This window comes from Condylura cristata, unplaced genomic scaffold (assembly GCF_000260355.1).
Source record: "Condylura cristata isolate star-nosed mole 26May11 unplaced genomic scaffold, ConCri1.0 scaffold00029, whole genome shotgun sequence".
Classification (NCBI taxonomy): Eukaryota; Metazoa; Chordata; class Mammalia; order Eulipotyphla; family Talpidae; genus Condylura; species Condylura cristata.
In genome coordinates, this window is record NW_004567130.1 from 9,025,259 (window position 1) to 9,052,191 (window position 26,933).

General features: G+C 52.9%; 2 protein-coding genes across 2 annotated transcripts; one reads left to right on the forward strand and one right to left on the reverse strand.

The window, feature by feature from the left end:
* Positions 1–106: 106 nt before the first annotated feature.
* ZMAT5 (zinc finger, matrin-type 5) lies at positions 107–24,246 on the reverse strand. Its single transcript, XM_004690890.2, has 6 exons — positions 24,206–24,246; positions 13,685–13,837; positions 8,565–8,627; positions 7,211–7,291; positions 5,458–5,569; positions 107–996 (listed from the first exon to the last, which is right to left on the reverse strand). The coding sequence occupies exons 2-6, from the start codon at positions 13,809–13,811 to the stop codon at positions 867–869; spliced, it is 513 nt and encodes a 170-aa protein (XP_004690947.1). The 5' UTR covers positions 13,812–13,837; positions 24,206–24,246; the 3' UTR covers positions 107–866.
* A 361-nt stretch (positions 24,247–24,607) lies between these two features.
* Positions 24,608–26,540, forward strand: LOC101621523 (cytochrome b-c1 complex subunit 9). Its single transcript, XM_012730818.1, has 2 exons — positions 24,608–24,802; positions 26,277–26,540. The coding sequence occupies exons 1-2, from the start codon at positions 24,653–24,655 to the stop codon at positions 26,319–26,321; spliced, it is 195 nt and encodes a 64-aa protein (XP_012586272.1). The 5' UTR covers positions 24,608–24,652; the 3' UTR covers positions 26,322–26,540.
* Positions 26,541–26,933: the final 393 nt, after the last annotated feature.

The following is a 26,933-nucleotide window of genomic DNA, read 5'->3' on the forward strand; positions in this document are numbered from 1 at the left end:
ACAGAGGGTGGGGCATCTGAGTGACCCAAGAACCCTCCCCGCCCTCTTGCCTTCCCCACCAGAGGCCCAAAGGCCACATCACCCTTTACCACCCTAGCACAGTCTAGAATGACTTGGGGTGGAAGGTGAGGTGGGGCCTGGAGGTTCCGAATCACCTCAGCAGCCTGTGTGATCTCCCCATCAGCCAGGGGTCCCCTCTAGGCATAGCCTTGGGAGGGCCTCAGTGCCACCCCCAAGGCAAGGGGCTGGTGCCGCCCATGGCTACAGTGCCAGGAAGCTCAGCCAGGCCCCTCTCCAGGCCCAGCACTCGTCCTCCCTGGCGCTCTCCTCCGCCCTCCAAGCTGGAGGCCCAGCTCCGTCCTGACCCAGTTGTGCCCTCACACCAGCTCAGATGGGCAGTGGGGGTCTGGAATGGCAAACTGAGCCCCTCTGCCAGATCTGGAGCTACTTTTCAGCCAGCCCCTCCAGGAAGAAGGGCTTCAGGTCAACCCACAGAGGACCTCATTCTACTCCAGCCCTGCAGGTCCTCTGAGCATGGAGCTGAGGCCCCAGGGAGAGGGTGGTACAGCCAGACCACTGTGGTGACAGACTTTCTTTATCAAACACCTGACAGGAAGTTTTCTCACTCATCTTCTCAAGACGTCCCATAAGGGAAGGACAGAGAAGAAGGGAAAATTGTCTGATAGGAAGCTGGGACCAGGCCAGCACCTGATCAGGGGACTCCTGGGCCCCGATTCAGGCTGACAGTTTCAGGGGCTCCACAGGGCAGAGTGCGAGGGGGATTTGGCCTCTCGGTCGAGTCCTCATCGGTACTGTGAGTGAAGTTAGCTGACCAGGTTGGGCCAGGGGTAGGGCCGACGAGGGGCTCAGCCCCACTGAACGCTGGGCTGCAGGGGCCACCCCCCGGGTGGGGGTGCCCTCAGGGAGGGAGGCAGCTCCTGGACTGGCGGCCAGCCCACAGGGTACTGGAAGATGGACGCTCTGATAGGTTCAGCCCTAGAAAAAAGGAGAAGGGCAGAGGGTAAGAGGGAAGCCCACGCAGGCCCAGGGCAGGGCACCCCGCTCACCTCCCCACTGCTCTGGCTGCGGGCAGGGTAGTTGCCTGCACAACCTTCCTGGAAGCCAGAGCCTCAAAACTCATGCAGACCCTGTGAGCCAGCAACCCCCTCTAGGAACCGTTCAATGAAACAGTGGGGTGTGGGTAGGAACCGAACTGCAAAAAATGGAAACAACCTAAGTGTCCACCTCTGGGGGATCGATTCAACACAGATGCACGTCCACAGCAAAGAATGCTATGCAGCCTGCGTAAGAAATAAGGCAGACTTACATGCACTGACAAGGAAAGCCGTCATGACGTACTGTGTGAGTAGGGAGAAAAAGCAGCTTATACAATAATGTATATAGCATGATACTATTTTTGTTGAAAGATCTATAACATATATAAATGCATAAAAAAGCTTGGACGACACAGCAACATGTTAACAGTGGTTCTATCCGAGTGGCGCAATTATGGGTGGTTTTTTACCTCTTTATACTTCTCAAAAGTTTTACTAGCACGCAAGCCTTTGAAATCAGAAAAAAATATTATCTAAACGTCTTTAAAGCCTCATTTCTCATGCTACGCACTCTCCTCCCCCCGTAAGGTCGGCTGTTCCTGGAGCCCTCCTCGGAACCCAGGGCCTGTGAAAAGCCCAGCCTGGGGCAGTCCTGGCTTAAGACAGCCAGTGGGGTGCAGAACAATCTCCCCCCACCAACTGCTCCAATTCCCACGCTTCTGAACTTGGTACCCCGACGCTGCCCGACGCTGCTGCTCCAGGCCTGCAGCACCCTTTCCAGGCTGTAGAGTGGTGGAACCCACCTGGAGCTTGCTTGCCTCCCCTGTGGAACCAGAGCTCGCAGGAGGTGGAACCCAGAAAGGAAGGGAAGGGTGGGGCCCAACTGTATCCCCGAGTGCTCACAGCTAGGCCTGGTGCAGGGAGGCCACCGTGAATGTTTGCGGAAAGACAGGCAGCAACACTGAGCGCCCTTACTGCCATGGCCTGTTCTTGAGGCTTCAAGAATTCTCAGTGAGCCCCATTTCACTGACGAGGCAACTGATGTGCAGTCAGTCACAGAGCGGAGTGACAAGGGGTGTGACAACAGGGGGTGAGAGGCTGGATGTAACCTACACATGCCCCTCCCTGTCACACCCTGGCACCTCCCAGCAGGCCTAGGGGCCCAGTGGTCAGTCCTCTCCAGACAGGGAAAGACCAGGGCCCTCCATGAGGAGTGTGGAGAGACCTCCGGCTTCTGAGGTGGTGGTGCGGGGTGGGTGAGAGGCCCCTTTTGGGTGCTGACCCATGGCACAGAACCCATCTGAGAACTTTGGGCAGCCCTAGGCAGCCTCTGGGGCCTCCCGCTGTGAGAGGACAGGGAAATCCCCTGCTCAGCTGCCTGCTGCCGGCTGGAAAGTGCAGGAAGTGGCTCTCGGCATGATTTATGGCACTGGGGAGATTTCATAAACTCCACCAGCCGCAGAGAAGGGTAGAAGTGGGGGAGGCTCCACAGTTGCTGCAAGGGAGAGCCCCAGCTGTTAGCCAAGCCTTGGCTTCCCACAGGGCTGGGGAACTGCAAGTCTCCCCTAGGGATGATCCTGGTGAGCCCCTTCCCTTGAGCCTCGAGAGAATGGGGCGATCCCTCAGCACCTGGGACCCAGCTCTGGGGTCCAGGGCCAGCTCAGTGCCCCGAAGTGGCCTGAGGGTTCTTGCCAAGAAAGGCCTCCTCTTGCGTTCACAGACACATTCCCTAGACTCTAGGCACACAGGCCCCTGAGCCCTTGCAAGCCCCTTTCCAGCTGGGCACAGAGAACCTGGACATGGGTGCACACGCGTGGCACGGCGTGCTGAGGACAGGCGCAGCCTGGGCCTGATCAGAGGGTAAAGTCCCAGGGAGCCGCCTGGGCTGGAACAGTAGCGCTGGCCCAGAGAGGGGTGCAAAGGGGGAGATTAAGAGGGATAAAGCCACAATCTGAAGAGCCAACAATGGCAGAGCGGGGACCAGCGTGGCCCGGCCAGGGGATTAGCTTGTGTCTGAGGCCAGCCTCTCCCTCCCACAGCTGTCTGCTCGTGGCAGATCCCTCAGGTCAGTCTCTGGGGGTGGCACAGTGTGCCGGGCTGAGGCTCACTGCTCACCTCATGGGCTCTGCCTGGGTCTCAGCGGCTGTAGTGGGCTAGGCAGCAGCTGTCAGGCTCCTGTACTGGGAGGCGGGGGGTAAAGGGCAAGAAACATATGGAGAGAGAAAGAGAGGCCACTCAAGGTCCCCCTAGATCAGTTCCCACATGGGGCCCAAGGCACTAACCCTCAGGGAATTGGCCCCCAGAACAGGGGCACTGCTCCCCCTGACGCTGTTTCAAGCAGTCAACATGCCCATGCCAGGCCAAATGACAGCAAGGCTGTGAGGGAGAGCCCAGGAGGGACGGGGAAGGAGCTGTCTTAGCCAAAGCTTGAAGAATGAGTCTGACTTTGCCAGGCAAGAAGATGAGCAGGCAGTTCTAGGCAGAGAAGCAGCATGCACATGGTGCCCCCGAAGCAGAAACGCCCGCCGCACCGAAGAAGCTGCCAGGCGTCCAAGAGGACTGACACTGAGACAGATGGAACAGGTGAGAAGGTGACCGCCACAGGCTGCAGAGGCAGCGGGAGTCCCCCGGCAGGGCCGTGGAGGCAGGCGCCGCTGAGGTGGCAGGGAAGGTGAAGCAGGGGCAGAACTGGCCAGCGCCTGTTTCAGAAGCTGGTTGGGGTTGAGTGGAGGACGAAAGGGAGGTGCAGACGGGCAGTGGCCATCGGGAAGTGGGGGGTTAAGGTCTTTCATAGGGCTGCCTTGAGGTGGGAACGCAGAACTGAGTAAGGCAGCCCAGGGCTTGAGCCCAGGCCCTGGCAGGCCAGGGCTGCAGCTGCGGGGCAGAGGCCAGAAAAAGAGCTGTCCTGCTGTCACTGCTCGCAAGACCAGCCCGCGGGGGAGAGGCAGAGGAGGACCACGGAGCAATGCAAAAGCAGTAATAAGCGGCTCCCTACTAATCATCCCTTTCCTCGAGGCCGACAGACCTCCTTTTCTCCGAGAGTGATTCACTTTGGCTCTGGGCCCTCAGGAGGCAGAGCAGGCGCAGGAAACCAGTGGTTGCTGGGAAAGCAACTCCCGCAGAAGAGGCCAGCTTGGGTCAGGGGCCTGGGGAACAAAAACCCAGGGGCTCCAGTTTCAGGCTCAATTCTACTGCCACTTCTGACCTCCGGCCGGAGAGGTGCTTGGAGACGTGAACATCAGGTCTAGGCTTGGAGAGGGGCCTGGCTCTCTCTCAAGAGCAGCTGGGTGCTGCGCAGGGGAGCAGGTGTGTCACCAGCGGTCACACCTCACAGAGCTGCTGAGACTCCTTGGATACAAAGAGGGGATGCCATCTCCCTAAATGGCCAGGTCCGAGTGCCAGGCACACTTGGGATCCAAATACCAGCTTAGCATCAGTCACTACCTCTACCAGAAATGCTGGGCCCACCATTCAGCCTCCATCTTCCCACTTCTTTCCTCAGTCCTCGAAGCCTTGTTGTCATGGATACCTTGCTTTGAGGGTGCTGGGTGGGACATGTCTGTCTGTGCCCAGACAGGGACTTCAGGGTGCCCCCAAGTATTCACTCCAGTCTGGCTACAGGGTGTCCCTGAGCCCCTGTCACAAGCCAGAGGTGCCCAGGCATGTGGCTCTCACTCCAGTGAACCCCAAATCAGCACAGAAGGGTGAGCCTCGAGGGGAAGGGGCCAATGAGTGTGGAGTGCAGCTGGGCCCTCTAAGGACTCTGCTGGGGTGCAGTAGGGAGTGGGAAGCCCCAGAGATCTCTGGGTAGCCTACAAACAGTCCAGCCCTGGGCACAAGGCTGAAGGAGCCTGGGTGCAGAATATAGGTCCTGGGTGATAGCCAGTCCCAGAGCGCTGCCCACATGACCAAAACCATAAACACCAGATAGGACCAGGAGGAAAGGTGCCCCACTCTAATAGCTGAGTCATATTTCTAAGGTGGGGGAACAAAAACTGGTGAGCTTCACTGCTCCCTGTTGCAGGTCAGCTCTCCATGCCTACTGGCTGGCGCCTTGGGGCTCAGTCACCAGTCAGGCCTCTTCTCTGGCAATGAACTTGGTTTTGCAAAGTCAAGTCAGCTCAGCCACCCCTTCAGCCAGCACAGAGTCCCCAATAAGGAAGAAGCCACCGAGGAAAGGTGATGAAATCGAGGAACAGGTACCTTCAGATCATAGCCCTCAATCTCGGGCCACCTTAGGGACCCCGGAGTCCCCAACATGGTCCCTCCATTGGGAAGCTATGTGGGGGGCTCTGTGTATCACAGGCTATTGGACCTGGGGAGATTGCTCAGCTTCGGGTCAGGGCAGGCAGCTGGGGCCTTGTTTCCAGGGGCTGGAAAGGAGGGCACCGGGGGCCTGTACCTGCTGCTGGGGGCTGCACTTAGGCGCTCGGCTCTCTTCTCCAGCCAGTCCTCCAGGGGGCCCTCGGGGTGCTCGGCAAGCTCCAGTGGCCACTCCCTAGCCCGTCTCTCCTCTGTGGGGAGGAGACAGACAAGTGAGGAGATGTTCACCCCCCTCCACCCTGCCTTCTCACAGGATAGCAGAACCTTCCAGAAGAGGGTGTCACAGGCCTCTGGACTATCCCTGCATCTGCTTCTTTGGGTCTCACTCTTGCTACTCAAATGAAAATGGAACACTGGCTGTCTCCCAGGCTTCTGGAGTGAGCAGGATAGTGTGTGGAGGGCCTGGCTCGGGGGACCTCAGAGGCATGGGCCAAACTTAGGGCCAGGGAGGCGGCGTGGGGGCAGAGCTAAGATCTCTTGACCTAGGGCAGGAAAAGGAACCTCAGCTTTCCTGGTTTTTCTTCTCATTAAATGAGCTAGGAAAACCTTTGCCCAGTGAGTTAGAACAAAGCAGTAGATGGAATTCAAACAAGCTGGATGTGGGAGTGTGACGGGGTCAGAGTCTCTGGGAGTCTGGGGATAGGACCTGGGGTCAGACGTGGGCCAAAGTGTACTTTGGGCCCTGAGCTGGCACTGTACCAGCATCATCTCATGTCATCTTCCCAAGCAATTTCATTTGATAGGTCAGCTATTTCCTCCCAGAGTTAAACTATGTGTCAAGGTCATAGCTCTGTGGCAGAGTTGGGACTTTCAAGCTGCCGGCTGGGAGCCTAGGTGTGGTTCTGCTGCCCCACCAGACATCACCTCCAGGGCCCTGGTCTGTGCTGTCCCCATCATGGGCCAACTGTTCCCCGAGGACCCAAGGCCGATAAGGAAGCAGAAATACAGCTGCTGCCAGCACTTGCTGGCCTGGCCCATGGGGCCTCATTTCCACCCTGGGGCAGCTCCTGGAAACCCTGTGTTTGTGCCAGGCCTGCCACTGCCACCAGTTCCTCAGGGCAGAGCCTTGCTCTGAGGGGCTCAGCAGTCAGAGGGGAGCAAGGCCCATCGGGGATGAGCGCAAAGGCCAGGCTGCTACAGACACTCGCTGCCCAGGCAGAGGGAGAGTGAGCAGCCCCTGGGAGACACAGAACTGATTTCTAACTTGCTGGGGACTCACCGAGGCCCTCAGTACTGAGCCTGAGCACTAGCCTCAATTTCCCCGTCAGTTCAATGCCAGGCTGCATGAGGAAGTCTGCTGAGACCGTCTGAGCCGGAGCTTTTCTGGTCTCTAATTAGAGAAGTGAGAAGTGGATTTCTCAAAGTCAGACAGGTCAATTTCCAGGGGAAGCTAAACTTGCTCTTTCCTGGAATCACCAAGTGGTAGGACTCCTGAGGGCAGAGAGGTGCTTTCCTCATCACCTAGTCCCCATGGTATAGGGGATCCACCAGGTGCTAAGAGGGGCTTGTTGTAAGGCGGGATGCCAGGCCAGCATCAGGGCCATGTGGAGCTGCAGTGAACTCTCAGGGCTCCGGGCAGGAAGCCATACATGTCACTCTAAACCCAGCAGGGGACAGAGGGGAGCTCCCCTGCTCCTTCTCCACACCTGGGCGGTGTGGAGGCAACTCCTGACATCACCCCATCACTCTAGGCAGCCCCCGCCTACCCTACATGGTGGCCACAAGCCAGGGGGGCTGAGGAGGCCCAGGTCTGAGCTTCACCAACCTCAGGCCCTGGACTCTCCCCAGCAACCCACACACTCCCCACACCAGACCCCCCCCCCCAAACATACCTTCCACCTGGATGCTCAGCTCCTGTAGGTCTCGCTCGGACATGTGGGAAAATCTGCAGTTGGAGCCAAAGTCACACTGGCCTGCAACAGGAAGACCGAATTACTCACTGCTCAGAAAGGGCTCCCACTTTGGGCTGCGAGGCACCAAGATGAGGGGTCATGGAGTTTGAGGGCCGAAGAAGTAGCATCCCAACCCTGCAGGAACACTCAATTCTCTCTGGCTCTGCTTACAGGAGCAGCCAGAGCAGCCTGGTCTGTCTCGCCCTGCCCAACCCTTGCTTGGCAGGGATCAATGCCTCCGAAGCCTTTCCAGAGTGGGCTGACAAGCCTGCTCAGCTTTCTCTTGTCCCCAAACGCTAACCCCCAGCCCCTAGTTCCCAACCCCAACAACCAGCATATGAGCCTCTGAAAGGGCTGTGCTTCCTCTCTAGGCTGGGCCACTGCACATGCCCTACCTTCTGCCTGGCGCCCTACCTGCTGTCCTGCTCACCGGAGCAGCTGAACTGATTCCCACAGAGCTTCATCTGGGGGGTGCCAAAGTCAAGGAGGCTTTCTGAATTCCAACTAAGGAAGCTAAAATGTGTCTCAAAATAACAGGAGACTGAGGTGTTCTAAATCAGCATAACTGCCAGTATCTTATTCACAAAGCAAAGTCTGGGCTGCCCTGGTCTGCAGGCAGGTTCCACCCCGAGCAGCAGCAGGTCCTCAGGGAGTGGCCTTTCAAGCACCTTCCCTGGGCCAACAGCAGTACCTTTCTTCAGTGCTACTTACATAACGTGTTAATTTTCATGGTTTTCCTCTTTGCCTTGGCTCCTAGGAAGCTCAGGGTCAAACTCAGAGTACGCAGGGCATCAAGGCACGCAGGGAGGAGACAGATCATTCTGGCTTTGTCTTATTTTCCTTACCCTGCCCTTATTTTCATCTGTCTTGGGTTCCTTCATTTACTAAGATTTAAATATCCCTCAACTATGTTCATTAGCTGCGTATCAAGCAATCAAATTGACCTAGCATCCTTGGTTCTGATTCTGAACCTCGGCATCGTAAGACCTGTAATGGCTGCAGCCCTGCCTCCTGGGAGGAGGTGCAGGGCAGCTTGGATGTAGCTGACCAGTGTCCTGGACTTACAAGTGTCTCCTGGATGTACTGTAATCCCCTAGTGCTTGCCTGCTTTGGGTGAGCAGATACAAATCACAATCTGGCTCTAAAGAGCCGAGGACCAGGCTCTTAGGAAGACCTAAGCCACAGCCCCTAGGAAGAACCCAACTGACCAGCTGGCTGAGGCACTAGAGGCCCAAAGCAGATCACACTGGGCATTCGGGTCCCAGGGGTACTCAAAATGCACGGAGCACCTTACCTGTCAGTAGAAACTTTCTGCAGGGCCGCTTGTTTTGCTCATCCAGCAAGATGGCAGCTGCATCTGCGAGAGGAGAGGGGCCAGGTTCAGACTTCAGTTGCACACGGCACCGCCTATCATTAGGCTCAGCTGTGCGCTCCCCTTTCACGGAGCGAGCGAGGGCCAGCCACAGGTGAGGATGCTGGGCGGAGGGTGACTTCAGCCCCTTCCGCTCCACTCAGACCCAGCTAAAGGCAAGAACCAGGATTTAGGTCAGAGGTTCTTGAATTTGACCACCAATGGAATCACCTGGGATTTTTTTTTTTTAATTCTGGTGCCACAATCCTGATACTGTCTATGTTGCTTCCTGGGAATCTATAATTACTTCAAAATTAAAAGTTTAAGTCCCTGGGGGTTAGGGAACCCACTGGTAAGCCCCAACATTACTCTGCTACCAGGCTGCAATCACTGCTGTCCGCTCCCTCCTCACATCAGGTGCAGGACTTCATGGCAAACCTTCTGGACATGACCTTTAACCTCAATTTCCCAATCTGTTTTCACTATATATTCATGGTTTAAGTGTGTACGTTTGTTGGTAAAGAACCAATAAGTGAAATGTGCAGGTGAGTAAGAAGTGTGAGGAAGGAACCCTGACTCAGAGGCTCTGACGTTGCCCTGGGGAGGGCATGGCCTGGGCTGGACACTTGCCCTGTTCATCCACTGCTTTCTCCAGAGGCTGCTGGGGTAAAGGAGAGCCTCTGGGCTTTGGAGTCCGGGTACACATGGACTCCATGGCCATGGGCAAGCTGCTTCACCTGTCCAAGTCTCAGTTTCTCTATCTGTACAATGGGAGGAGAATTCCCATTCCTGGACTGCTGTGAAAATTTAACAGGCTAATAAAACACTTGGCAGAGGAGGTTGACGGTACTCAACCCTGTGGCACATCAGAAGTGCCAGGAAAGAGATGATGACGTCAGCCTCAGGCAGGGAGCAGCCTCAGCCTCACGTACCCTGAGTGCGTGACAGGGCTGAGAACCTTCACAGTGGGGGCTCAACAAGTGGGAGCAATTCTAATTTTATTTCCTACTCACAAGCCCATGGCACAATGCTAACACCCCATTTCACAGTGGGAAAGTGGAGGTTCAGAAAGAGAAATGATCTGCTCAAGGGCAGCGAGGAAGTGGAAGTGCCACGTCTGACCCTGAAGTATGAGTCTAAAGCCTCTCCCTTTTCCCAAGTGGCTGCTGATCTCCCAGTGTCTGGGTGAGCGCCTAACACCTCCCATGACCGAGGCCAGGCTACTGGGGTCAGGACTCACTCCAAGGGTGGCCTGGAAGAGCATGGGGGTTGGGGGGCGCTAGCAGCATGCAGAGGGGTCCATCTGTCTGGACTGGTCAGATCAGCCTGCAAGCTTTCTCCCGGGAAGGTGGGCTGCAGAGGGCATGTGGAGCTGCCCTGGGGGAAGACAGCTGAGGCTAGCGGGAGTGGGGGAAGGCTGAGCTTGAGTCTGAGACAGGGCTCTGGCTGTGTGCTCAGTATGAGAAGCGTTCTGGGCTGCTCAGCCTCTGGCCGGTACTTCTGAACACGAGACTCACCGGCTAACCTTTAAAAGGACTGGGCTGGTGGAGCCCACTTTCTCCTTAACTCATCTGTGGGAGCGCGCGCCTCAGTGACTCTGAAGTGAGACGCCCCGCCCCAGCCCAGACCCTGCAGAAAGAACGCTGTGCTCCTCTACAGGCAGGCAAGGCTCCTCGTCACGTGACCCTATTGGTCCTTCTTGCTTCATCTCTTACAATGAACATTTGCCCTGGTGCCCCACGTCTACTTGCTCATTCATTTGGTCATTCATCTAACAAACATTTACTGAGCACGTCCTGTGTGCCAGGCACCATGCCAGGATGAGGACTTAGTGAAGTCAGGCCTGGTCCTTCCTTTCAGCCAGTCGCACTAATCCATGCAGGTATAAACGGAGTAAACAGCTAGCATACAGTCAAATGACCTAGCCCAGTGCAGGAATCAGGGAGGCATCCAAGATACTGGATGCTCAAGGTGAGTCCCGAGGTGGGAGGCCAGGCTGGGAGTGGAGAGGAGAGCCGGGGGGGCTCGCCATCATGGGGAGCAGTACCTGTAGTAGCAGGTATGGCTGGACTCAGGGGGAGAGGTCAGTAGGGCATGAGGCCATGGGGTTCTGCCCAGGACATACTGTTGTAGCTGGGTGCAAGGTCACTTAGGAGTGGGGCCTGGTATTATTCACTTTTATGTCTTCAGCGTCTGTCTGAGCCAGACACAGTCAGTATTCAGAGCACTGGCTGAACGAATGGGATCAAGGGCCTGAGGTCAATCCTTTGTGAACCCATAGGTTCTTACTAAACCCTTAGCGTCATACAGTTTTGTTTTTTTAAGATTTTTATTTATTTATGCATTCAGAACTGGGGTACAGGCCAGAGGTGCCAAGGCTGTGAGAGGATTCACCAGAGAGAGTGGGGAGCAGAACAGGCAGACTGAAGAAGTATACTGCTGAGGGGAGCAGTGGGCAAGACAGAAGAGGTCTGCTGCGCTGTGTGGGTCAGCTCTGGGGCGGGGATTAAACTCGCACTGAAGTGGCCACCACTTGGCTTAGCTTCGCAGTGCAGCACGCCAACCTGCTGTGCCACCAGGGAGGGCCCAAGTGTCCCACAGTTTTTAAGAGATTAATGAGCCTCGCATCGTGGGAGGTGGATACTATTGCTATAGCTGTTTTACACATGACAAAATTAGGGCCATGCTGCTCTAAGTGATGCCTTGGGACTAACATCCAGGCAACCTAGGTCAGGGCCTGAGCTCTTCCTGACCGTGGTAGACAGACCATCAGCCCTCCTGAGGGCTATGGACTTGACCAGGGACATGGAGCTGGGAGCAGAACAGCACTGAGTACTAGCTCAGGCTGGGGACTGTCTGTGCCGCGTGGCTATGTAGAAGAACTAGGGCCTGAGAAGCCTCTAAGGAAGCAGAAAGAGTTCCTATGTCAGTTTGGGGCTTCCAAGTGAGATGATCCACTTCTCTAGATCTCAGTCACCACCTAAAGTGGACATCCGCAGCCTACCCAGCCTCCCTCACAGAGTTCCAAGCACCGGACAGAGCTGGGCTGTGAGAGAACTCTGGGAATGCAGAGTTCTGGGAATGCAGAGTTCTGGGAATGCGGAGTTCTGGGAATGGTGCCCATGGCCCACTTTCTTTCCCTTTCTGTAACCCTCTGCTGATTAGTCCTGGGCCAGAGACCCAGCGTTCTTGCTGGAGAATCAAGGACTACGAGTAAATCCCAAGGTGATCCTGAGGCCCAGTTCTATGCCTGACACCAAAGTCAGAGGCCTCCTAGACACCCAGGAGACCCCTCCACTACTGAACCCCTCTTTACCCCCACTCACACCCGGCCTGCTCAATGGCCTGGCCACCGTCTGTCACCAAGCCTTAGATTCTTCATATAAAATGGGGAGAGAGCTTTAAAAATATCATGCCTGGGGCCCTCCCTGGTGGCACAGTGGGTTAGGACGCAGCACTGCAAGCTAATGGCAGCCACTTAGGTGCGAGTTCAATCCCTGGCCCCAGAGGTGACCCACATGGCACGGCAGACCTCTCCTGAACCACCCGCGGCTCCCCTCAGCAGTGTACTTCGTCTATCTGCCTGTTCTGCTCCCCACTCTGTCTCTGGTGAAGCCTCTCACCTCCCCTGCCCCTCTGGCCTGTACCCCAGCTCTGTATGCATAAATAAATAAATCTTTAAAAAAAAAAATACCATGCCCAGACCCTCCCTGGTGGTGCAGTAGATCGGAATGCTGCACTAGCAAGCTAAGCCAAGCTGTGGCCACTTCAGAGCAAGTTCGATCCCTGCCCAGGAGGTGACCCACATGGCGTGCAGACCTCTCCTGTCTCAAACACTGCTCCCCTCAGCAGTGTAATTCGTCAATCTGCCTGTTCTGCTCCCCACTCTGTTGCTGGTGAATCCTCTGGTCGCCCCTGTACCTCTGGTCTGTACCCCATTTCTGTATGCAGAAATAAAATCTAAAAAAAAAAAAATACCATGTCTAGAGAATCCATGCCAAACCTGCCTCTGGGGATAGAAAAGGGAATCAGTTTTTTATTTAAAGTCTCCAGATGACACTAACTTGGAGCTGAGACCCACAGCCTTCGAGAAATACTGAGAAAAGCAGATGCAAACCAGGGAGGCACCTTGCATGCAGCCCTCCCTTCCCCTTCCTTCCTGGGTCCAGGCCCTGTCGCCAGCTCATGGAGCCTGGCCCACACCCTGCTTCTGCCCCACTGCCAGCCTCCCTCTCCCTAGGAGAGGCTCCTGGCTGGCACGTCCTCCTGCATCTTGTTTGCTGATGCTGTTGTCGAGCATGGCACAGCAGCAGCTCCCTCCAGAGAGGTTCCGAGGTGCCATGCCCTGTGCTGGTGCTTGCACCCTGAGCTCACTCCCCTAGCCACTGGCTCCAGCCTGTCCTGGAAGCCCCTCCCGCAAGCAGCTATTACTCAGCCAGCCGCCAGTCCTGCAGCAGCCAGTTGCTGCACCCCACTGCTCACGTGGCAGTCAGTCCCCACAGTCAGATTCAGCTCCGGCCATGCTGGCTGCTGCCTAAAGCCCTTCTAAGGCTGCCCTCTGCCTTTAGGTTGACCAGTCTCTGTAGTGCAGCCTCCCAAGGCGCTCTCGACCTGGTCCCTCTGCTCTCTCCAGCGTCTGCCCTCCATCCTCGTCTCCCACCGTGTCCTGTCACACCCTCTCCCTTGGGCTCCCAGTACTCCATGCTATGCTCACGCCTGTCTGCCTGCCACAAATGTCCTTTGCACAGAATGGTATGGCTGGCTTTTCCCTGTCTTTCAGCTGTTGGCTCAAATAGCACCTCCTCAATAGGCCCTCTTCCTGGCTACAGCATTCCAGGGCCTGGAATGTCACCTGGAGAAAGGAGCCCTGGCCAAGATTCCTAGGGAAAGGAGCCTTCCGGTCTGAGGACCCATCTACCCCTACAGGCCTGTGGCCCAGACTCCGACCTTTCACTCTTCAGAGAGCCCAGCCTGGAGCCCAGTGTGGCTGGCCCACTGTGCTTCCTGGTGTGCCAAGCAGATGGGAGAGCCGAGTTCTACCAGCCTGGCCAGCAGACACCTACCTCGGAACATGTCGTACCAGACCTTCTTGGCTTTGAGGTGCTGCAGTCCATTCAAATGCTTCTTGCGGTTATGGAGGTTGTCCTGGAAGGAGCGATCACAGTAGTCGCAGAAGTAACGCTTCCCCATGACACCTACCCCAGATGCCTCGCTGCCTGCGGAGCCACAAAACACTCCGTCAGAGGGTGGAGGAAACGCCCCCCCCCCAACACGAGTACTGAGACCAGCCCTGTGCAGTGTAAGGAAGTTTCTACTAAGTGAACCGCTTCATTTACACCTTACAGCAGGCTGAACAGTCTGGTCGTGGGGTGATGCTTATGGCCTAAGACGCCTCATTCTAGAGGGATCATTCCACAGCTGTCTAGGCCAGTTAACTGAGGCCCAGGCATCAGTATTTCTGCAAAGCTCCCAGTAAATACATCAGTGTAGCTAAGCTGGAGAATCCAAACCTGGCCACCCTCCACCCCGCCAGCCCCACCTCTGATCCCCTCTATTCTCTCAATGCCAGCCACACAGGCCTCTGCTCTTCACACAGGCCAAGCACACGCCCGCCTCCTGGCGGCCCTGCGGTGCCTGTCTGAACGCCTCTCCTCACACACAGTGCCGCCACTCTGTGCACTGGACTCCCACGATCTTTGTGCAAAGGCTGCCTTCTCAGTCATCTAGTGGGACCACTTTGTGTAGACGGCAGAAACCTCCCTGTAGCTTTCTCCATTCTCTGCTTCATTTTGATCACCCTTCAAAATAATAAGCTATTTGTCATGTTTACAGTGCCCCCCCTCCGCAAAAGAATATAAATCAGTGTGGGCTGAGATAGTCCTGTTTTGCTTATTTCCAAAGCCCAGCACCCAAAGTGGGGCACAGTGCCGAGAATACAGCTAATTCTTTGTAGACTAAAGGAATTAATTTTCATTCTCCTATGGACAACTGAGGTTCAGAGAGAGGAAATGACTTGCCCAAGGTCACACAGCTGGCAAACAGAAGGCAAACCCAGGTGTCCTAAAACCCTGCCTTCTGCCAGCCCAATGCTTAGAGAAACCAGAAGCCTCAGGTAGAATTGCAATCAAACTCCTGTATGACAGGTGTCCCCATCCCCCAGCCACAGAGAGAAATGCGTTTCAGGGTCTTAAGATCCCTCAATCACAGTGGCTGCAGCAGCCACTCCTGACCCAGGAGATCTGCAGCCCATGATAGGTGGTGATTCAATGACTCTCATGCTCAGCAAGTGGATCCCCTAGTTTGATGCCTAAGACCAGGGGTGTGTTGGGGCCATCATCTGCGACCTGCATTAAGCCTAAACCAGCCCTCACCATTCAGGCCCTCTAGTGTGACCCTCATTTCAGAGCAGCTTCCCGAGGAAGTGGGAAAGTGACTTCCCGGAGGTCACTAAGTAGCATTGCAGGCTATCAGCAAAAGCCTCAGACTCCCAAGATCTGGCAAATAAAGATAAAGCAGGGACCTGCTGCACAGGGCAGACAGATGGGGGATGCATCTTGGGAAGAAGACACCTAGGAGAGACGCAGACAGACGAGCTCCTGGCCAGTCCAGGAAGCCACGCAAGCTGATGCCATTCCTGCAGCAGACAGGGACAGCAGCCATTAAGTCAAGGGCTGTAATGGGATCAGGAACAGACAGTCATTCAAAATGAAAACGAATAAAACCTCTCTTCTCCCATTACTGCTGAGAAACTGCATCCCAGACACACGGACTTGATAAATTAAATTTGGCAGCTCTAATACACCCCGTCTTGCCAATAAACTTATAGGAATTGGATTGAAATTGTAAGAGATGAACGTTTAACGGCCGAGTGCTTAACCAAGCCATCACAAGCCTGAAGCTCTGAGGCGCTGCTGGCTCTGGAGAGCAATGAGGAGGGGAGGGGCAGAAGGAAAGGTGTCCCTCTGGGAGACTGAGATGGAACAGTGTCTCTGCAGCAGATTTAGCTGGACAGAATCACACAGGGCACTGAGAAGCCAGCTCAGTGTCACCTTGGGCAAGAAACTTCTCCTCCGTAGGCCTCTACTTGCACTACGGGCACATGAGGTGGTGGGTCTGGTCGGCTGCCTGACTGGGAAGAGGCACACGAGCTCGCTGATACAAATGGGTCATTAATAAGAGAGCGGCAGCTATCAGATGACTATGTCCAGCACTGTGCACATACTCAATAAACGCTACCTAGAATTTCATTTACTGAGCACCTACTAGGTGCCAGCACTGGGCCGGATGAATTATACTCATCATTTCTTTTAATACCCAGGATATCTTGTAAGGTAGAAGTTACCACATCTTTTCAGATGAGGCATAGAGGTTCCCAAAGTGAAATGATTTCGCCAAGGTCATGTTGCAGGAAGCAGCCCAACTGGGTTTAGAATCCAGGCAGGATGCTGCTAGAAACCATCCTCCTGATCACTTTAACTAGATTCCTCCCAACAAGTGATACTGATGACAGTTTTCCCAGCACCACAAGAGTATGTATACAAGCCCACTTGGGATGAACAAACTGAGATGTGCAGAGGTGCTCCAGGCTCAGAGCCAGTAAGGGCAGAACATCTGCAAGAAAGCCTTCATCGGCACCCCAGGAAATCAACACTGCCTAGCAATGCTCTGACCCAAAAGATGAGTCCCCTGGGTGCTGGGCTTCGTGTGTGCCGTGGGGGAGGGAGGGAGATAGACAAAGACAGAATGTGAAACACACACATTACCCATGGAGGGCAAAAAGCCTCACTTGAGGGCCGTGGCGCTGGGCCACACACCCACGTCTTCCCTGCCCACACCCCTCATCTGGGGGCGTGTTCAGTTGTTCAGGGTGGGTCAATGGGACCTGAGTTCTAGTCTACCGCTGCCAGGTGACCTCCAGGTGTCACTTGCACTCTCTGGGCCTGTTTCTATATGTGTGAAGCAGGAGACAGGCAGCTGGACCAGCACATCGCTAAGGGCCTCTCCAGACAGTCCAGGTAGACCCAGGTGCCACTGCTTCCTAACTATATGATGACTAGCAGTTAACTCCTGGTCTTGGTTTCCTGCCATGGACATTAGGATAAGAGGCCTACACACATACTTCACTTAGAGCCACAGGAAGCCCACAGACATGCTGGCTGTCATCACCATCATTATGACTGGCCTCCACAGAGTCCGTATGTCAGAAAACCAAGCTCAGAACGAGAACTAGGATGTGGGTGCTCAAGTCAGCTAGTCTGTACCACACGTGAAGGAAGGGAGCTGCCCAAAGCACACGGCACAGGGCAGAGCTGAAGCAGCCCCTCAGGCCCACAGGGAGCCCAGACCCCTTTCCTGTGCGGCTGCTCTGCACAGAGCCCCCATTGCCCGGCGTGGTGTCAGGGCGGCACGCTGGCTCCAGGTGTCTGCTCCTCCTGCCTACTTTGCAGGCGGGTCCCCACAGAGGCAGAGGGCCCAACGCAGGGATGGAGCTGGCCTCCCACAAGGTGACCTGCCCACTTAACACCCCTGTGTGAACCTCTAGGGCTCCTGACCCAAGGGGCTTCTGCTCCAGTGCCTTGGCACTGATGAGGCAAAAGCACAGCTGCAGAATCCTCCAGACAGGTACAGCACGCCGCCAGACTCACAACTTGGCAAGCAGTGCGTACTTCACTCCAACTCACCCCTCAGCCAGGTGTCCTTGCACCAGGCACAACCTGTGCCACTGCACTTGGCAGCCCTGAGCGGGAGGTCAGCAAGGAGCGGGGGGGAGGCGGCGGGACGTCTCTGGCGGCGCTCAGACACCAGCGTGGGGTGCTGACTAAGCTGGCCCTCTCTGCGGTGATTCATCCTTGTCCTCGGAGGCTGGCATGCTCAGCAGCATGTGAGCAAGGCCCTGTCCGGAACACAGAACAATCCAGCCCTTCTCCCTGGCAGAGAATACAGGTGGTGCCACCCACCCTCACTCAGGGACCAGGTCCACGGTTACAACAGCTTCTGCTGGCGCTCTGGTGCTTTGCCAGGTGACAAAGTGGCTCCTCGTGACCAAGGAGCAGCAGACAACCGTCTGGGTCACACAGGTCTGGGTTGGAGTCTCAGCTCTACCACTCATGAGCTGGCTGACCTCTGGAGAGTTACTTCTCTGATAGAGCTACAAAACAGGGACCCTGCGGAGGACTCACCAAGCTAGCAGGTGAGTAGTTACGCAGTTAGGGTGCCTGGCATATAGTTAGTGCTCAGAGAAGGAAGGCTGTTGCTCCCGTCTCACTACCACCCCAGAGGCACCCTCCTTGCTCACACCCGGAACACTTGATTTTAAATTGCAGCCAAAGTGGCAGCTGCAGACACCTTGACCCCTGCCAACCTGCTGTTCCACAGCTCTGTGCACGTGCTCACGAAGATTTACTTCCCCCAGAACACAGGCTTTGGTCCAGCTGCTGCACCCAGTACCCAAACAGGGCTTCACGCACACAGCTGCCTGTGGACAGCAAGGGAGCAGCCCGCTTTGTCCACAGCCACGCGCTCCCTTTTTGCCAGCAGGCCTTCTTCACAAGCTGGGCCTGGGAGGTTGAGGATGGAGTGAGAAGGCACAAGTAAGGCCCCAAAGCAGGTCTCCTGCCACCCCCACCCCCGGCGCGCCCAGGGGAACTGCTTCCAGCAGAGTCCCACTGCACCGACTGACACCACACCTGACTCTCCCTGGCACCACGACAGGGCTCTGGGCCCAAGGGAAAGGAAAGTTTACCACCTGAGACACAGGTGGTACAAGAGGGAAGGGAAGAGAGGGGAGAAGGCTGGGGAGAGCAAGACAGCTTCAAATCTGAGCCTTCTGTGTTCATAGCACACGTGGCTGTCATTCCCTTATTTAATCCCAGAGACCGTCTGAATAAACACGAAGGTGTCCATTTGGATAAAGTGCTTCTTATCTGCCACAGCTAGGACAGCTGCGTGCCAGTGGTGCCAAGGCCCCCGCACGCTCTCTGGGCACTCTCCCCCTGATGCCTGAGGCCCCATAACCAAGCTTGCCCTGCTGGCCTGGAATGCACCCCCATCCTCTGCCACACTGGCGGCGGTCACTGGCAGGCGTGTGCCTCCGATACTCTCAGTTCCTTTCACTGTGCGTCTCAGGCACAGAGTTAGCTTTGGCACAAGGCTAAAATAAGCATGGCTGTGGCCAGAGGCTGGGATGCAGCGTAATTATCCAGGACTAGTGCTCACCACAGGCTGCCCTCAAGCTTACCTGTCATTTCTTCAATTATGGCACTGCCAGATTTCAGGTAAACAGCACGCTGTGGCCAGAGGACAGCACTTCGCCGCACACCCACTGGGAGCACAGCCATGTCCAGGTGCCACACACGCCTGCCGTCTGGAGAAGAAGGCATGAGAACTGCCCTGTGGGGCTGACTGCAGACTGCCCTCTCAGGGCCCAAATGCACCAGAAGGGCCAAGAAGATCAGATGTCTTCCCCGACAGAAGCCCGGTGTATCGGGGTCTCTCGGATGCTCTGGTGGTTTAGAGCAACCAGACAGGTTTAGGACAGGGCCAGGATCTAAGGAAGCGCTAATGCAAAGCCCACAGGCCACACAACTGGACAAATACTAGCCTAGGGCAACAGATAATGGGCTGAAGAACAGAGGCCAAACACTTGCCCCAAATCACACGGACGCCCCTCAAGCCAAAGCCTGCTCAAATCACTCAACCTAAGCCTGAATCTACCACTGTCATCATCAGGCTGTGAAACTAGGCAAATACTTACGCTCTGAGCCTCTCTAGAAGAACAAGGGCAATGATACCATGTTATAATATCACTAGTATGACTAAATCGCACATGCCAGGTACTGAGAGCAGTGCCCGGTATCCCAGTGGTGCTCAACTCACATGTGGAGATGTGGCTGCCAGCCTTGGTGGTTCCCCATGCTCTTACCTCCTGGTGTTGGCAGGGTATGTCGTTCCCTATCAGGATTAGTCTGTGTGACTATGAGAATAACGCAGAGGTGACAGTCGGTATGTCACTTCCATTATCAGGTTACCAAAGGCACTGCAGGTTCCAGCCTACTGGCTCCCTTTCTCTGGCGGGAAGCTGATTGCCTTATCATGAGCGGCCCTCTGGGGAGGCGCAAGTGGCAAGGAACTGAGACCTTCTGCTAATAGCCATGAGCAAACTTGGAAGCCCACCTGCCAGTCCCAGTCAAGCCTTCAGATGAGGATAACCCTGGCTGACATTTGACTGCAACCTCATAAGACACTGGGCCTGAGCCACCAAGCTAAGCCACCCCAAATTCCTGACCATCAGAAAACCATGACTTTGTGTTAAGTCACAAAGTTTTGGGGTCATTTGTTATATAGCAATTGATATCAAATACAGTGGAATAAACGAATGGAAAAATCAAATCACTTTTACAATCTCTTATGGCCACAGGAACAATGTGCCATGCATCCCAAACACTCCTTAGTGAAGTACAAGCGCCCACCCAAACAGCCTCACACACACAGCCCTAAAGTTCTCAGTTCCCTTTTTAGTCATCTGTTCAGCAGCCAAACATTTGCTGAGCATTTCCCCTCCATCATACTGGGGTTCACAGCCCCCAATGCAGTTCCTGCTCCCACAGGAAGGGGCACTGAATATTGCTGGCTGGAGGTGGCTGACTGGAGCCTCCAGTAACCGGACCAGGTAATAAGCTCTGTGCCAGGGGACACCAAGGCAGGGGCCTGCATCCAACAGGGAAATCCTCTAAGGAAGTGATCCGAGATGATCTCAAAGACCTAGGTACCAAGATTGCCACCGCAACATTGCTTGTCCTAAAACTGAAATCTAAATGTCTTACCCAAAAAAAAAAAAAAAAAAAACCATCGTGGGCAGAAGGAGCCCACAGTTGGCAAAGAGCAAGAGCAGGGCATGAGCCACATCTGTTCAATAGAGCGAAGCACAGCCATTAAAAAATCAAGTCAAAGGAAGCTATTTCCTCACACAAATGTTCACTCCATATTGCTAAATGAAAAACAGCTTATTATCATAACTGAATCAGATACCCAGTATGTAAAATATACCACTTTCTTAAGGAGACAGGCACTCACACAAGTTCCCCCACCCCAAGCCAGCAGACACAGAACGTTTACTGCGGTTATGCCTGAATAGGATCATCTATGGGTTTTTTCTTTTTCATTTTGTGTTTTTCTAAGTTTCTATATATAGTATTAGTTGTTTTAAAAATTTAAAAATGTCCCCTCCCCCAAGAAAAATGCTGTAATAATAAATTCTATTTCCTCCCCCAGAAGAATGCCATGGAAGATTCCATGACCAGGGTCACTGCTAGGTATAGGTGGTGTTAAAAGGGATGCAGACAGTTCCTTCAGTCCCAGGCTGAAGGCTTACAGGGCATGCCCTGATTCCAAGCAGACCTGGCCCAGTGAAGGTTGGCTGAACCTGAATGCCGGCTCCAGGGAGCTGCAGGCTGGAGACAGTTTCTCTCATCAGATAGTTATGGGCCCCAGGAGGCTGGAGTTTCCAAATAAGAAAGGTAAAAATAGTCTGAAGGAGGCTCCTAAACCAGATACCCAGACTCAGAACCACCTCTGCCTTTCCCTTCTGCTACCCCCAGTCTGGGCTCCAAATACCATCTGGCCTTTTGTTACCACCACTCTCCAAGTCCATTTTCTTCTCCTCACCCCCCTGCCCCCAGCCTCCTCAGTTCACCGCATCCCAGGTAGCATCAGACCAACCTTCTTAAGAAAAGACTCTTGTTCAAAATTTTCCATGGCTCCCAAGAAGGGAGCTTATTAAAAATGAAGTCTTTCTGGGTTGGGAAGTGGGGTGAGGAAGGTAGGTTAGCTAGAATTGTGCGTTTTAATTATAGAGCATATCACCCTCCTAGTTAGTACTTGTCAGAAGGAAACACATGGAGAAAAGGCTTCCCCAGGGAATAGCAGTCTGGGTAGACACAGCGCCCATGGATATCCCAGTTAGAAACTGGAACAATTATATTCAGCTTACTAGCCCCCAACTTGACTGGAATGCTAAGCACAATTATTTAGAGAGGCTAAAACTGTTTTCTTTATATGTTAACTATCCTGTCACACTCCAGGGAAATTTAGAATTGCATGAGTAAATCAAACTCATGATATTTATGTTCCTGGCTTATGTTTAGCAATAATCAGTGTAGACGTGACCTTTAAAAGGAACTATAACATTGAGGGTCCTCCTTAAGTCTCAGCACTATCTAGCTATTGCCAGCCACTGAGGCATGAATATGATCCCTGCCAGGGAGCTAGATGCATTAAGTAAATAAAAGAAAGCTTAAAAAAAAAAAAAAACCCAAAAATAACTGTAACATTGAAAACATTTTGATATGTTGAGTATATGACAGAAAAGCCTTGCAATTCCAATTTAAAATATAAAAGTTAAAATACATAGTTAGGTAATTGATAAAAATATATGTTAGTAATTATCATTAGACTTCTTATTTTACATTGAGTGATTAGCAATGACAGAAAACACTGGCTACATATTAGAATCACCTGGGGTGTTGTGCAAACTACTAATAAGGGTGCACCCATATTCTAATTTTATGTGAGCGATGGAGTCTATTATTTTTAAGCTCCCCAGATTCAGGACCAGTGACATAAAAGAATTTCATTAAGTCTGTTAAAAGCAGTGAGCTGGGCGCTCCCTGGTGGCGCAGCGGGTGAAAGCACAGCACTAAGAAGCTAAAGCCACTTCATGAGTTCGATCCCTGCCCTGGAGGTGACCCACATGGTGCAGCAGACCTCTCCTGACCCGCCCGCTGCTCCCCTCAGCAGTGTACTTTGTTGATCTGCCAGTTCTGCTCCCCACTCTGTCTCTGGTGACACCTCTCACCGCCCCTGCACCTCTGGCCTGTACTCCAACTCTGTATGAATAAATAAATAAAACTTTATAAAAAGAAAATCAAGCATATTAAGTTTATAAGTGGTGTTAAATGTGTAAGAGAAGGCAATAAGCTGTAAATAGTACTGAATATTTAAAGGAACTTAGTTCATTCAACTTGAGTGTAAACATTAATCAAAGAATAAGCTGAAGTCATTTTTCTAGTTTTATGTTTAGAATAATAATTGCTGAATTAAGGTTAAAGAAATCATGTTTTACTCCAAAATGACAAAAATAAAAGCAAGCACACCTTAACTCCCTGCGGTTTTCCTTACCCATCCCACCTCTGAACTTATCAGCCCAATTTGCTGTCAGTTATTGTCAGAAGTTTTCCTTCCCAAGAGTCTCACAACTTCCTGCCCACTGGGGGATAGGATGTCTTGCAAACAGTAAGTAACAGCTGTAGCAATAACTCACCAAGAGTGTATAGCAGTTCACATTTTTCCTGCTATTCTCCTAATTAGACATTACTTTTAAGTCAGAGGCCCGTCCAGGCCTGGAATCCAGTCCCTAGTTTTCAATGCTACCTTATGGCAATAAATTTTTTATCTAGCTCAGACATCTCTAAACTCCAGATCCAAATCCCTATTTGTCTAAGGGGCTGCCCAAACTTGTTGGTTTTAAGTTCTTGAGGTCAAATCTTGAATCCTCTTTTCTGTACCACTTACATACCTTTGTCAGCCTGTTCTGTCTGTCCAACCTCCCGAGACACATCCCAAACCTGATCACTACTCTAATCCATGCCCTAATCAAAATTATCATCCTGCCTCAATTGAACTACCACAATCACTTCCCTTCTTCAGTTTATTCTCGAGTAGTTTGAGTGATGGCATTAGGACAAATTAGATTATGTCACATCCCTCCTTAAAACCCTTCAGAGGCATCCTAATGCAATTAGATAAACGAGTCAAAAAAACTAGACTCCTTACCATGGACTGTAAAGCCAGATATGAGCTGACCTAAGCTCTTCATACTTCACTCTTTTCCCTCAGACTTCCCAGGACTGCAACAGCCTCGCGGCCTTTGCCACATTTTCCTGTTTGACCCACTACCATTCTTCGGCGCTCTGGTTGAGTGTCATCCTGGACACCCTAGCTAATAGCTGAACTAGTGCCTTCACCGGCTTCCCCTTCAACATTACTAGTTTGTGGCTTCTGCACCTCCCTATCTGCCCACACACAGAATCACATGAGCGATCCATGTGAGAGTGACATGTTCACCGTTGGGTCCCCAGCACACACAGTCCAAAGCAGGCGCCCAGAAAACATTATTGACTGGCCCGGTGCTCCAAAGCCTTTGCTCTTTCTATTCCCAAGAAGAAATGAGAGCCCTCAGGTCTTTGGGGCCTGGGTACTCCACGAGAAACCCTGGGGGTGGGGGGGGTGGGGTTAGGACGGGGTAACGAACAGAAAGCAAGGGCAGGTGACCTCTCCTCCCCTAGAGTCGGGGCTGAGGGCTGTGCACCCAGGATTCTTGCTTTCGCGGAAGGCTCCAACTCTCGGCCAGGATTTGGCACTAAGACCGGCGAAGAAACGAGTCAGGGACCGGACGCCCAGACTCCCTCACCCCTCTATTCACTTCCTATCCCGCCACGAGGCCATCGTACTTAGCCAGAAAAGCCCAAATACTTCGCGAGGGGGAGGGAGACAAGGGCTGCCCCTCGACATTCCGCCAAAGAAGGTACCTGGTTTCTCGGGACCAGACGGCTGCGAGCTCCTCCTCCTGCGCCCTCGCGTCACGCACTGCTTGCTGGGATTCGTAGTTCTTTCCTGGTGTCAGTCCATCATTCCCAGAAACCATTGGAAATCAAGCGGAGACGGCGCGGGTGGGGGAAGTGGTGAAGAAGCGCGAGGGCTTCTGGGTATTGTAGTTCAAAAGAGTCAACCAGCAATAAATGATTGAGGAAAAACATTTGGGCAATAAATCTTACCAAACTATTTGGGCTGCCCTAGTCTAAATCATGTGAGCGTTTTCACCTACGGTAGGCCATTATTGTTTTCGTGATTCAAAACAAGGAATACTGAGATTCAGTGGGACTACAAATCCCACAAAGTATCGCACTTCGAGGACGTTTGGAGCGCAAGGTCGTCGCTACGCAGGCGCGGAGGGGCGAATTCGGCACTGGACGAACATGGCGGGCCCGGCGATTACTGCGAGGCTGTATTCCCTGCTATTCCGCAGGACCTCCACCTTCGCCCTCACCATCGCTGTGGGCGCCCTGTTCTTCGAGCGCGCCTTCGACCAAGGCGCAGACGCGATCTACGAAAACATCAACCAGGGGGTGAGGGCCTGGGCCGTCCCTGACCTTGGGCCCGCCTGAGGGGTGACGGGGAGTGGAGGCGGGGCGGGACTCAGTCTACCTTTGTGAGGGACCGGTTAAATCTTGGGTGTCTGTATACTGCCATAGAGTGAATCTGCCGTAGAGTGAATCCCAAAACGTTAAGTGAAATCACAGAGTCCACTTCGCAGGGGCTGTATTTCTGCCCCCTCCTTCGGGCCCCCCATATACCCACTTGTCCATTTGCAGAAGTGAAATCTAAAGCCTAGTTAGAGCTAAGGATTTCCTAGGACTACCCTAGCAGTAGCCACTCTAGCAGTGAGGGCTGGAACCCCGATCCGTCCCCTTGGAGAGTATTTGAGAGGGTGAGGGTCGTGAAGAGGACATCTTAACGTGGCCGACCTTTTCAGACAGCACTTTCACTTCCCAAGGTTTCCCACGCAGGCAGTTAGCTGTTAATCATGGCTAAGAGTGGGGACTATGAAATCACAGTCCCTGCACGGGGATACAGGGCCTTGTCACTTAATATCTCTAGCATTAAGTCGGACAAGTTTCTTAATCTCGGCTGAACTTTTTTTTGATCTGTGAAATAAAGATAATTATCTCAGGGAAGATAACTATCTCAGGGAATTATTGTAAGGATTATATGATTACAGGCAAGATGCCACAGTGCCTACGTGGTACCACTCAATAACATTACCTTCTTTGGGAGGAAGTAGAAGCATAAGGTGGGGACTAATGACATGTGCTTGGTACTGTGCATGCTCTATAGCTTTAGATTGTGACTTGTACGGGGGAAGATCTTGTTCCATAGACCTGTTCCACTGTTCACTAATGCTTTTAATGCAGGACTGACTGGGCAGACTCTGTCAGCTATGTTTGCTAATGCTATTATTGTCTGTGACTGGGACAACTTTCTGCCCCTATCAGAGTATTCCATCTCTCCTAAAGCTGGCTGTTTTACAAATTATTGACCATATTCCTCTTGAGTGGGAAAGGCATCTAAGTATGCTGTCATAATCCACCCATTGTCTGTGCTTTTAGGACAAGAATCCAGGTAATTCTTTCCCCAAGGATCATATAAAAGAGGAAATAAAAAAAATGACTCACTGTAAAGTATTTGGGGACTATGCACTTAGGACCTCTTGAGTCATATTGGAGTGTTGAGGAATTGAGACAACTTCTAGGTTCTGTTTCTTAATCGTTTTGTGCTTTGGAGCAGTTCCCACAATCTCAGTTTTCTATAAAACTAAGATCATCCCTTCCCACTTCACAGTGTGATGAGAGCATCAAAGTATTTTATAAATGTTAGTAGTAAGCGTTTTAAGTCTAGTGTTGCTTCCACTTTAGCCACCACAGCTGTCAGGATTTGGTACATGTTTTTCTCAAGCTTGTTTTAGAGACCAGAGCAGTGGGAGTAGTTGTAAAATTTAAGAGGTGAAACTGAAAGTTTGTGGCTCTTGTCTTCAAAATGCAGAAGCTGTGGAAACACATCAAGCACAAGTATGAAAACCAAGAATAGTTCCTCGGAAGTCTCTGCCCAGGCCAGAAGAACCAGGTCCACTCATCAACTGTTTGCCCGGAACCAGGGCCTCAGCTTGAAGATGATGGTTAAGTTTTCCTTATGGACCATCTTTAACCTTTTGCAAGAACTGGCTTCACCTGACAGACTCTTTTAACTTCTGTGTTTGAAATATGTATAGTTAGAGTCATCCACAAATAAATGTAAATTGTCTTCAGACCTGCTTCTGCATTGGATGCTTTGTTAACTATATGTAAACTTTATTTGTCAGTTATTTAAGACAGCTTCAGAGTCCTCTCCAAATACCTACAGGGCAGAGACTAGTGTTTCTCAAATTCTTCCAGAGAATTTGGTTTTTAAAACATGAGCTAGAGTTAGATGTTCCTTCATCTGCCTTCTAACTTACAATTGTATTCTTAAGTCACACAGAAGAGAGCTAACTGGCTTACCTTATGAAAGCACTATTTCCTCAGCTTGGGAAAGACCTTGGCCTGGAGGTCTCGGTCTACTCCCTGTGCCAGAGTCTTGTCTTGCCTGCCTTTAACTTGCTGAGTGTCTTAGGGCAAGCTGCCATACAGCTTTAGGCCACAGCCCATCTGATGTTGATAAAGT

Excerpts from the sequence above, each read along its gene's own strand:
- ZMAT5 (XM_004690890.2), bottom strand. The coding sequence starts at position 13,811 with ATGGGGAAGCGTTACTTCTGCGACTACTGTGATCGCTCCTTCCAGGAC. Across the intron at positions 8,628-13,684 it reads CTGGTACGACATGTTCCGAG|ATGCAGCTGCCATCTTGCTG; the intron begins GTAGGTGTCTGC and ends CTCCTCTCGCAG. Across the intron at positions 997-5,457 it reads AGTGCAGCCCCCAGCAGCAG|GGCTGAACCTATCAGAGCGT; the intron begins GTACAGGCCCCC and ends CCTTTTTTCTAG.
- LOC101621523 (XM_012730818.1), top strand. The coding sequence starts at position 24,653 with ATGGCGGGCCCGGCGATTACTGCGAGGCTGTATTCCCTGCTATTCCGC. Across the intron at positions 24,803-26,276 it reads ACGAAAACATCAACCAGGGG|AAGCTGTGGAAACACATCAA; the intron begins GTGAGGGCCTGG and ends TTCAAAATGCAG.